At 38.6% G+C, this 12,572-nt stretch overlaps 1 pseudogene and 3 gene segments (V, D, J or C); 3 read left to right on the forward strand and 1 right to left on the reverse strand.

Annotated features, from left to right (window-relative positions):
* LOC119910433 overlaps positions 1-4,599 on the forward strand; it is a 70,450-nt gene extending 65,851 nt beyond the window's left edge. Inside the window, 2 exon segments of the V gene segment in view lie at positions 3,289-3,326; positions 3,996-4,599. Of these exon segments, the coding sequence occupies positions 3,289-3,326; positions 3,996-4,318 (361 nt within the window).
* On the forward strand, positions 46-1,482 carry LOC119910448. The segment is given in 1 exon segment: positions 46-1,482. A coding segment is annotated over 1 exon segment (312 nt).
* A 4,865-nt stretch (positions 4,600-9,464) lies between the features above and the next one.
* Positions 9,465-10,031, reverse strand: LOC119910813 (annotated as a pseudogene).
* Positions 10,032-10,175: 144 nt separating this feature from the next.
* Positions 10,176-12,033, forward strand: LOC119910446. The segment is given in 2 exon segments: positions 10,176-10,667; positions 11,467-12,033. Coding segments are annotated over 2 exon segments (327 nt in total).
* The last annotated feature ends 539 nt before the right edge of the window (positions 12,034-12,572 follow it).

Here is a 12,572-nt window from a genome sequence, read left to right on the forward strand (position 1 = left end):
TTATTTCTACAACATAAAATTTAACACTACATTTTGCAGAATAACGTGATTAAACAAGAATTTCTTTTGGGCACCTTATATGTTGTGGATATTTTTTGTTATTTACCAAGGAGATGGCTGATATTGCACTTTGGAATGATCCTTGTGCAGATATTATTATTGTTTTAGCATTAAAGACAATGTTATGCTAAAATGTATGCTGAAAGAAATTTTCTTGTTTTAAATTTTCAGTTTAATTTTGTGCTCAACAAAAAATGGTTGTACAATTTGTCTGAGGAACATTTTAATACTGAAAAAAATAAATATTCTTATTTTTTCTAATTGTTAACAGTATTTAAAATTAAATCTAAAATGACTTCAAAACTAATAAGTGAGTTTTTTTGAACATCCAGTATAGCTGCTGTGTGTGTTCACAGTTCGTTAGTTTAAAGTGGTGAAAGGGAAGTGAAACAGACAGATGACAAAGTCTTTATCTGTAAGAGACATTACATTTTTAATAAGACAAACATTGCAGCTATAAATTATTTGCTGTAACATGTTATTAGGCAGATATAAACATTTCATTGAATGATAAGTAATCATACTTTTCCATTACATTTACAGGAGAGTTGTGCTGCATAATTCTTAGCGATTTATGATGAGTGCCATGAGGATTCATTAGTTTAAATTAAATCTATAAAAATAAAAAGGGTTTTTTTTTTTATTTGTTAAACCCTAATTTCCTCCCATTCCTCACCTCCTCTGCTCTGTCTGATCACAACATCCTGCACACAGCTGATCCACAGTAGTGTTAACCTCTGTCCTCTATCATAAGTGTCTCATGTTCAGCTGTCTGTCCTACAGTGGAAGTTGATCTGCTCCTTGTGTGTCTCTGCTCTCCCCTCCAGCTGGCACCATGGTCAGGCCCTCAGTCTCTCTGCTTCCCCCCTCCTCTGAGCAGCTCTCTGGGGGCTCGGCCACGCTGGCCTGCCTGCTGACTGGCTACTCTCCTCAGGGAGCTGTGGTGAGCTGGGAGGTGGACGGTACAGAGGTGACAGAGGGGGTCCTGACCAGCTCAGAGGAGGAGAAGAGCGGACGCTACAGCAGCAGCAGCACCCTGAGTCTGAGCAAGGAGCGCTGGATGGGAGGAGAGCTGTACTCCTGCAAGGTCCTCCATCATGGCCACAGCCAGACACAGTCCCTCCACAGGAGCCAGTGTAAGGGTTAGAGGGGCAGGCTGAAGCTCAGGACAGGAGTTCTGTGTGTGGGGAGCAGGAGGAACACACCTGCTGCTCTGATCAATATGACTTTTACTGTTTGTAGAGGAAACTAAAGCTTTGTGTGACAGAGAACAACACTGCTGTAAAGTGTTAGACAACAACAACTTAGAGATTAATGTGTGTAGCTCAGCAGCTAGATGTGAGCGTGCTTAATAACTGTCATGTTTATGATTGATGTTTTTGCTAATAAAGCTTGCACTGATAAAAATCTTTATGAAATGTTTGTTCTTTTATCTTATTAGGAGGAGAAGAATTAAATTGTTTTCTGACTTTAATTGGTAATAGTGATATTTTATGGTCGACAAGATGATGAAAGAACACATGTTTTATTGAAGATAAAAGACAAAACTTCATATGTCATAAGGCATTAAATGTCTCCAGCAGAGTAAATGTTGAACGTGACGTGTCATTAGATTTTTGAGAATATTTTGATAAATTCAATTATTTGTATGATTATGTAGTTTACTTTTTATATTTAATGGACAGAAATGAGAGTGGTATTGATCAGAAAAAATCAAATAAAAGTATTTCCGAAAAATAGGTATGAGAATGGTACTAGTCTGCAAGCATGTTAATGTGTATTTGGGTTTCTAAGTTTAATGTTTTTTTTTATATAAATTCTTTGAAAATAAACATAGTGGGACGTTGGATATCATAGCTGTGTAAGTTTCACACCTTGTCATGTGGAATTGAAAGAATATAAAAATTGTGAAATAGGCCATTATGTAGTGTGAATCTGTACTTTGTGCTTGGTGAGGTTACTGTCAGCTCTGTGTTCAGTGGTCTGCGTCAGAGTCTCTTACTCTTCAGCAGCTGCAGTCGGTTCCTGCTGTAACAGACTTAGGGAGGTTTTTGTACGACTACAAATCACTGTGTGAACACTGGGCCACTGTGTACACTCTGACAGTAATAAACTGCTGCATCTTCAGCCTGAACTCCACTGATGGTCAAAGTGAAGTCAGAGCTGCTTCCACTGCCACTAAACCGAGCTGGTGTTCCTGATTGAAGCATTTTCACATATTTTATTAGGAGCTTTGGAGGCTGTCCAGATTTCTGTTGGTACCAGTGCAGAACGTCATCTCCATCACTGTCTCTGTAAACAGCTTGGTTGGTTTTACAGGTGAGAGTGACAGTGGATCCTGGAGTAAAGGTCACTAGAGCCGGCTGAGTCACAGTCACCTGACCACTGCATCCTGCACACAAAAACAAATCATTCATTTATCAGCAGAAAGAAATGAGAGAAAAGGAAGCACATCATGTCTGAAATGTTGCTGAGTGGATGAACCTATAAAACAGCAGCAGGCCAGCGTCCACATAAGGATGGTGATGAGAGTCATGGTGGTTGTAGTTTCTGACGTGTTGACTGACAGATCTGAGTCCTGCAGTGTTGAACTCACAGAACTATAAACCTTCTCAGTTCACTGGAGGATCAGCTGACGATGCAAAGCCTCCTCTCTATGGAAATGATTTCTCTGCTCTCAACAGACTGAAGCCAACGTGGGACACAAAATCAGGAGAAGTTCTGCTTGGATTTACACCATGTATGATCTTAATGGAACAGAAAAACAACATTATATTAGAAGTGCAGTTGAGGATTTAAGGATAAGTTTGTGTCCACTGTAGTTGGTATGATATGTTTATTTGTCTGCTTTTAATTAATGACAGGGTTTACTGTAGTTAAATAACATATTTCCAGTCTGCTTAACATGAAATTGTCTTTATTATCATCTAAATGCATTATGTTAATTAAACCATGGATTAAGTCATTTAAAACTGGGGAGGAAATTACATTGTTGCAAAAAGACTGTAAATGTATCTCTGTCAGGTGTAGATATGTGAAAAAAATAATATCAATAAACTTCATTAAAACCGTAAATTTAATCCATATTGTTGTATAAGCTTTGTGGATTCCATGAAATGTTTTTTTTTTATGTGTATTAGAAAACCAGAGCATTTTTTCAGTGTATAGATACTTGTTCACAGTGCAGGAGGTTTTTGTACGGCCACTTAATGAGTTTGTATCACTGTGGTACACTTTTGGTGGAGGAACCAAACTCATCGTTGACTGTAAGTACCAGAAAGTTTTATTTCATAACACATATTGCAAATATGACATTTATTTGACATTGAACGACAATATGATCATGTTCATTGTTTTTATGTTGTTAATCATTTTCAATATTTTATTAAGCTAATCTCACAATCTGAGTTAAAACTCAATATTCATTCAGTATTGCATTTAATTAAAATTTCAAGAAACAAAAAATACCATTTGTTTTATTATTTTCTATTTTTTATTTGGTAGCTTTGAATTGTTTTAAAATGTCCAAAGGAACATGCTGTTAAGTAAAACTTTTAGTGCTCTTATATAACATCAGTAGTTTAATTTAATTTTTGTTTATTCTTTTCGTGCATTCAAAATGTTTTTTGATTTTAAAAACTGGATTCCTGTAAGTACAAATATGATTTTATCAGTAAATGCAGCTTATCTTTGTGTTCACGGTTCATTCATTTTACATGTAGTGAACAGGAAGTGAAAGAGACAGATGACAAGTTTTAGCTGTATTCACATGAGTCTGATACTAAGTGATACATGAGCAGCTGCACAAGTTATTCTGTTTCATTTGATAAAATATAGGAAATTACCAGCAAGTAATTTTTCTCCATTACCAAGCCTTCACTCTCATTCCTTTGTCTTACTCCCCCCTCTCTCTCCTCCCCCATTCTGTCCTCCAGTGGGTGTGGTGCGGCCCACCCTGACTGTCCTCCCCCCCTCCACAGAGGAGCTGCAGCAGGGCAGTGCCACACTGGTGTGTCTGGCCAGTGGGGGCTTCCCCTCAGCATGGAGGCTGGGCTGGAAGGTGGGGGGTAGCAGCAGCTCCTCAGGGGTGTCACACAGCCTGGAGGTCATGGGGAGGGACGGCCACTACAGCTGGAGCAGCACCCTGAGCCTCCCTGCAGACCAGTGGAGGAAGGCGGGCTCAGTGAGCTGTGAGGCCAGTCTGAATGACCAGAGCCCTGTCACTCAAACCCTGGACCCTGACCGCTGTTCAGAGTAGAGCTTCAGCAACACTTTCTCTCTGGAAATGATGCTGCTTCTTTGATACAGATGGGTTGATGAAGCTACAGATCTCCTCTGTTCTCATACGTCTGCAAGTTTCAAAGCTCTTACTTAGTGTTAGTGTGCATGTTGCTTTCTAAAATTTTCTACATATTCTTCTTTGTGTCCTTAACTTTTCAAATTAAACTGAATGTTATTTTCATTCCAAGTGAAACTTTTCACTCATCAAAAATGTGGCATGAATATTAAACCATCATTAAATAAAACTGTGTATTATAATTAGTAAGTGTCCTTGTATTTATTTTATAACACATTATCTAAGCATCATTCCTGATTTTAACAGTATACGTGATAGTACAAATCATTTTTAGTTTTTTTTTACTTTGTGACATTTAAATTGTTGATATCTGTGGCTTTCGTTCTACAAGAATTTAAGTTTCCCAGCTCACTCAGAAAGAGACTTTATAAACTAACAAGAATATACCTTTAAAACTAAAATGGAAGAGCTAATGTGAGTTTGTTTCAGATATATTTAGATTAATTTTTGTTCTGCTTGATGACTCTTGCATTGTTTTCACTGGACCAGATAAACAGTCAAACTGAAGGAGGTTTTTGTACGGCTCTAAATCACTGTGTGAACACTCCACTACCATGGGCACCCAGACTGTAGTAATCTCCAACATCTTCAGCCTGAACACCACTGATGGTCAAAGTGTAGTCCTGGTCTTTGGACCAAAGATGAAAATATGTCAGACACATTTTCAAGCTCTCTCACCCTGACTCAGAAAACCCAACACTACAAGCAGAGTTATTGGCAACATCATCCTGATGCAGTTTCCAGTGTAAGTGCATGAAAACAGTTCAGAGGAGCAGTGATGCATAAAAGTCATGCAAAATATATTTAAGGCAAATACACACCTGTTCTTGTGAAACAGAAAGCAGTGGTGACATAGAGGGGAAGTTAATCTTGAGGATTATTCAGCCATTTATTCATAGAACTACATTTATATTGTTTCTCTTGTGAACAACACTGTGAACATTCTTCTCTTGCTTGTGTCTTGTCCCAGATGATTTTGGGCTCATTAACAGATAATCTCCCGTTGACAAATTACATCAACACTGGACTGATAAACCAACACAACATTTGATCGATTTTGAATTTCCTTATTTTTACATTATTTTTACATTTTCCTCCTCATACTGGTGAAAACACACACAGAGTTCAGATCCTGCTCAGAGTTTTTGGTGATGAACCACCTGATGTTTCCCTTCACATTTCATATCAACATCATAAGTATAAACTTTAAGTAACATATGTCTGTGAATGTTCTCAGTCAGCCAGGTTATAGCTATCCAAGGAAGGTTAAAATTAAGGGCAACTGGACTAGGTTGAAGAGAGGCGAAACATCCTGCAGTATCCTCAACCCAGTCCAGTGGTTCATGTGAAGTAAAAATCTTTTCTTTTTGGCGTCCAGTATCTCAGTCAGTCAAGTTCAAGTTTATTTATATAGCACACTTAAAAACAACCCTAGCTGACTAAAGTGCTTTCCAGGTTCAGGACACACAACACATACACAACAAAAACAAATGTGTCTCAGTTGGAGCTGCTGTTTTATGCTGTAAAGTGTTGGACAACCACATCTTCAGGAATAATGTGATTAGCTCAGCAGCAAGATACGAACAACTGTTGATGGCCAGGATACTAAAGTGTAGTCCGTTTTTACGTTTTAAAACACAATGTTAAATGTTTTTCTCAAATAAATGTTCCGCTATTTACTAACAAGATGAATTGTGACAATCTTTTGGGACAGAATTCAGATTTTACATTAATGCAAAGCATCTACTAATACTGCACTACAGTAAGAGCAGATGATGAACATATTGAGTTATATTTTATCTTTTGACTCTCTTTTCAACAAAAAATTTAAATATACATTTACCTGATGCTTTTTATCCAAAGCGACTTGAAGTTGCTACATATGTCAGAGGTCACACTCCTCTGCAACTAAAGGTTAAGTGTCATGCTCAGGGACACAGTGGTGGATGTGTTGCAGCAGGAATGGGAATTCAAAATAGGAATCGAATCCAGGTCTCAAATGCCACATGTCTTCTCCACTGCTTCATGAATAAAAGTTTGTTTAACTAAAATGTGAAACAGGATCACCATTTTTTCCCACTTTTTAAGTGAATATGAAATATGTGCTTGGTGACATTTATAGGTTTCACTGCATTAGGTTAACAACCTTGTACCATATGTACCACAGAATGTATTGTGACAGACATACGATTTGTTTACATTATTGTATTGTGTTTTTATCTAGTTCTGTGTCACTTTCCTTTGCAAGGAACATATAACATTGTTGTTCCTTACTGACAACCATGTGCAGTTATTCACATTTCACTGAATTTTACCATTTTATTTCATCTGTCCCTCATTTCTCCCATTCCATTCCATGGTAGCAGTCTGTCCTACAGTGGAGGTTGTAGTAGTAGCAAGTAGCAGTAAGCCAAACATTGCAGGGATAAATTATTTACTGTAGATACAAAAGTTTCATTGAATGATAATTAATGATACTTTTCCATTACATTTACAGGAGAGTTGTGTTGCATAATTCTTAGTGATTTATGATGACTATCTCCATCCGACCAAACATAAACTTTTGGGTTGGTTTTACAGGTCAGAGTGACTGTAGATCCAGGAGAAGATGTGACTACAGCAGGTTGAGTTACAGTCACTTCACTACTTGATCCTGAAAGAAGGAGGAAAAACACTGAACATTAATTGGCGCATTTTAAGATGTAAACTGTTCACGTTTGTTATATCCAGCAATTAGTTAATGTATGCTTTTAGTGATTTGATTACTTTGGAATTTCATATTTAAAATCATCCTCACCTGTAAAACAGCAGTAGGCCAGCGTCACGATGAAGATGGTGATGAGAGTCATGGTGGTTGTGGTTTCTGCTGTGTTGACTGACAGATCTGAGTCCTGCAGTGTTGAACTCACAGGACTATAAACCTTCTCAGTTCACTGGAGGATCAGCTGACGATGCAAAGTGTCAGTATGAAAACTCTCCATTGTAAGAATGAAGGAAATGAATACTGGATAAATATCTGTTACTAAGTTTCCTCCAACATTTAGACATTTTATCAAAATATTTCAAAACGCTAAAAAAAACTGTACCATAATATTCATGTTATCAATTTGCAATTTGAAGGACATCAATTAATGATAGAAAGCTTTTTAAAACATTTTCTGTCACATTTGTGTGTTTTGAGCTCAGTGCTGTGTGGTGGAAGTTTTGTGTTTTTAACCAGCTTGAATCACTGTGTTCAGGGTTCGAAATTAGTGAGGTCCAGATATTTGTTTCTTTAATAGAGCTTTTTACAATATTTTAGTGAAGGCTTGAACCGGGCAGTGGGCGCAGCACTGTGTTTGGGGGAAGAACACTAACAACAGGCTGTTCATCATGGTCTTTCTCCTTCACTTTTAGGTTTTCTAAAATTGCATAAAATAAGAGGTTGGAAGGTAAGTTTATTTTGTCCCAATATACATTAATAAAGAAATAAACATAGTCAGTGGACCAGTGCTGAGGATGAATTTGAGTTTAAAAGTCAGATAGTTTGGGGGAAAAAGCTGCTCTGCAGTCTGGTGGTGTGACAGCAAAAACTTTCATATCTCTTCCCAGAAGGCAGCAGGGAGAACAGGCTCTGGCTGGGTGGGTACTGTCCTTAAGTATCCTTTGGGCTCTGCATACACAGCTCACCTCACAGATATCACTGATGCTCAGGAGATGGGTACCAATGATCTTCTGAGCAGTTTTAATCACCCACAGCAAAGCCCTCCAGTCCTGGGCCGTGCACATCCCATGGCAGTTTGTGATGTTTTCTGTCAGGGTGCTTTCTATTGCTCCTCTGTAAAAGCTGACAAAAACTTGGCACAGGAATTTGGCCTTCTTAAGCTTCCTCAAGAAATACAGTTGTTTCTTACGTTTCTTCACCAGCGTGGAGATGTGAGATGACCATGTCACGTTCTCCCTGTTCACCTGCTGTACCTCAGCACCACTGATGTAGACCGGAGTGTTCGTCTTTATCCCCTTTTTCCTAAAATCAACGATCAGCTCCTTAGTTTTGCTGACATTGAGCAGTAGGTTGTTCTCTGAGCACCACTCTGCAAAATTATCAATTTCTTTCCTATGTGGAGTCTCATCATTGTGTGAAATCCATCCGATGATGGTGGTGTCGTCTGTTGGTTCTGAAAGCGAACTGGTGAGGGTCCAGGCAGGCTGGGATGTTGTTCTTTATGTACTGAAGAACTAGTTTCTCAAAGCCCTTCATCAGAATGGGGGTGAGTGCCACAGGGCGGTAGTCGTTCAGACTAGACACTTCAGACTTATTAGGTACAGGAATGATGGTGGTTTTCTTGAAGCAGGTGGGAACACTCTCCTGAGACAGTGAGATGTTGAAAATGTCAGTAATAACATCAACTAGCTGGTTGCCAGAGGTTTTCAGTACACGGCCACGAATGTTATCATACCCAACTAATTTACTCATATTTACTCTCAGCAGGACTCTCCTCACATCTGCTGTGGTCCTCTGGCGCTTGAGTCAACTTTGCAGCAGACTTTTTGTTGAGGACATCAAAGCAAACATAAAAGGGGTTTAGCTCATCTTGTAATGTGGCCTCACACATGATGGGGAAGCGCCTGCTTTTGTAGTTTGTGATGGTTTTGATGGCCTGCTACATATCTTTGGTGATGTTGGTGTTGAGGTGTTTCTCCAGTCTCTGCTGACATTTCCGCTTCACCTCCTTGATGCACCTTTCATTATTTGAGTATGTTATATAAAACATGTTTGTGTATTTGGGTGTCTCTTTTAAATATTTTTTTAAATGCACATAGTGGGATGTTGGTCCCACTGTCTGTCACACTGTATCATCTGGAATTAATAGAAAGAATGTAAATCATGAAATAGACCATCATGTTAGTGTGAATCTGTAGTTTGTGCTTGGTGAGGTTAATGTCAGCTCTGTGTTCAGTGGTCTGTGTCAGAGTTTCTTCCACTTCAGCAGCTGCAGTCGGTTCCTGCTGTAACAGCTCAGTGTCTGCGTAGTCTGATTGAAGGAGGTTTTTGTACGACTACAAATCACTGTGTGAACACCCAAGCACTGTTTATGCTGTGCAAACTCTTACAGTAATAAACTGCGGCATCTTCAGCCTGAACTCCACTGATGGTCAAAGTGAAGTCAGAGCTGCTTCCACTGCCACTAAACCGAGCTGGTGTTCCTGATTGAAGCGTTTTCACATATCCTTATTAGGAGCTTTGGAGGCTGTCCAGATTTCTGTTGATACCAGAACATACCCTCATCTCCATCGCTGTATCTGTGAACAGCTTGGTTGGTTTTACAGGTGAGAGTGACAGTGGATCCTGGTGTAGATGTCACTACTGCAGGCTGAGTCACTGTCACCTGACCACTGCATCCTGCACACAAAAACAAATCATTCATTTATCAGCAGGGAAGAAATAAAAGGCAGCACATCATGTCTGAAATGTTGCTGAGTGAATGAACCTGTAAAACAGCAGCAGGCCAGCGTCCACATAAGGATGGTGATGAGAGTCATGGTGGTTGTGGTTTCTGCTGTGTTGACTGACAGATCTGAGTCCTGCAGTGTTGAACTCACAGGACTATAAACCTTCTCAGTTCACTGGAGGATCAGCTGACAATGCAAAGCCTCCTCTCTATGGAAATGATTTCTCTGCTCTCAACAGACTGAAGGCAACATAGGACACAAAATCAGGAGGAATACTGCTTGGATTTACACCATCTATGATCTTAATGGAACAGAAGAAAATAATTATATTAGAAGTGCCTTTGAGGGTTTATGGATAAGTTTGTGTCCATGTGGTTGGTTTGATATGTCTGTTTGTCTGCCTTGAATTTACTTACACAGTTAACTGTGGATAAATAATGTTTCTATGTTCTGCTAAAATTTGACCTTGTAAATTATTATTATTTAAAAGTGTAATGTGCTTTCAGCTATGTGTCAGCTGATATGAAACTCTAATAACAATTACTTTGTTTCAAGCATACTGTGATCATTTCTCTGTCAGGTGCAGAAAAGTGAAGCAAAACAAGTGAAAATGTTCATTAATAAATTAATTCTATCCAAATAATTAGATAAGCTTTGTAAATTCAATAAAATTTCATTGTGCAAGTGTTATTAGAAAAGCAGATTTTTTCAGTGGATAGATGCTTGTTCACAGTGCAGGAGGTTTTTGTACGGCCACTTAATGAGTTTGTATCACTGTGGTGGACTTTTGGTGGAGGAACCAAACTCATCATGTTCTGTAAGTACCAGAGATTTTTAATAATTTGGGTACCTTTTTAGTTATATATATATTGTTTTTTTTATCAAGCTGTCTGATATTAGACTTTGGAATAAACCTTGTGCAGAGATAAATGTTATTTTAATGTTATTGATAATGTTAAGGTTAAACATATGGCAAAAGTAATTGAATTTTTGCTTAACAAAATGTAGTTGTACAGTTTGTCTGGGGTCATTTTAATAGTCAAATAGTGAATATCAGGTATATCTTATTTTTTTATTTTTACATTTTAACAGGGGTTTAAATTAAATCTAATATGCCTTAAAAAAATAGGTTTATATGAACTCCCTGTACAGTTGCAGTTTGCGTTCACAGTTCGTTTGTTTAAAGTGGTGAAAAGGAAGTGAAACAAACAGATGACAAAGTCTGTAACTGTATAGAAATATAAAAAGACAATCCTTTCAGGGAAAATTATTTACTGTCACACTTTATTAAGTACTTATGAACATTTCATTGAATGAAAAGTAATGATACTTTTCAATTAAATTTACAGGCAAGTCATGCTGCATAATTCTTAGCGATTTATGATGAGTGCTACAGTAGAAGATTTATAACTTTAAATTACATCAAGTTTTATTTGTTAAACCCTCATTTCCTCTCATTCCTCACCTCGTCCCCTCTGTCTGATCACAGCATCCTGCACACAGCTGATCCACAGTAGTGTTAACCTCTGTCCTCTATCATAAGTGTCTCATGTTCAGCTGTCTGTCCTACAGTGGAAGTTGATCTGCTTCTTGTGTGTCTCTGCTCTCCCTTCCAGCTGGCACCATGGTCAGGCCCTCAGTCTCTCTGCTTCCCCCCTCCTCTGAGCAGCTTTCTGGGGGCTCGGCCACGCTGGCTTGCCTGCTGACTGGCTACTCTCCTCAGGGAGCTGTGGTGAGCTGGGAGGTGGACGGTACAGAGGTGACAGAGGGAGTCCTGACCAGCTCAGAGGAGGAGAAGAGCGGACGCTACAGCAGCAGCAGCACCCTGAGCCTGAGCAAGGAGCGCTGGATGGGAGGAGAGCTGTACTCCTGCAAGGTCCTCCATCATGACCACAGCCAGACCCAGTCCCTCCACAGGAGCCAGTGTAAGGGTTAGAGGGGCAGGCTGAAGCCCAGGACAGGAGCTCTGTGTGTGGGGAGCAGGAGGAACACACTTGCTGCTCTGATCAATATGACTTTTAATGTTTGTAGAGGAAACTAAAGCTTTGTGTAACAGAGAACAACACTGCTGTAAAGTGTTGGACAACAACAACTTAGAGAGTAATGTGTGTAGCTCAGCAGCTAGATGTGAGCATCATGTTGAGGATTAATGTTTTTGCTAATAAAGCTTGCACTGAAAAATATCTTTATGAAGTGTGTGGTCTTTTATCTTCCAAAAAGCAGAAAGAATGAAGTGGTTTTGTAACTGCGACTGATACTCTTCTCAGTGGAAAATATTAAGCTGATCATGTAAATATCATTGTCTTTCATTTTGGAATTGGTAATAAATGTAACATTATGTAGAAATGAAAAGTAAAGAATACACATTTTTATGAAGATAAATATAGACAAAACGTAATTTTTAATTAGGTAAAAATCACGGCTCAAATATGTGATCAGGCAACATTTGTCTGGAGCAGAGAGTAAATGTTTACAGAACATATCGTGGTCTCATTATGTTGATAGACAGATAGATAGTTTGCTTTCTTGTTTTATGAAAGTGGTATCGGTCAGCAAGAAAGCTAAGAAGAGCTATTGTTATAACTCTCCCTAAAATAATTATCATGGGATGTTGGTCATCGTAACAGTTTTACATGGTGACAAAAGAAACTTTTCATTCATCATAAATGTGGTATGAACATTAATGCATCCTTAAAAAACAGTGGAATATAATGAGTTATTG

Source organism: Micropterus salmoides, unplaced genomic scaffold (assembly GCF_014851395.1).
Source record: "Micropterus salmoides isolate LMB-PRFRI ecotype aquatic unplaced genomic scaffold, ASM1485139v1 Ms_hic_scaffold_19, whole genome shotgun sequence".
Taxonomy (NCBI): Eukaryota; Metazoa; Chordata; class Actinopteri; order Centrarchiformes; family Centrarchidae; genus Micropterus; species Micropterus salmoides.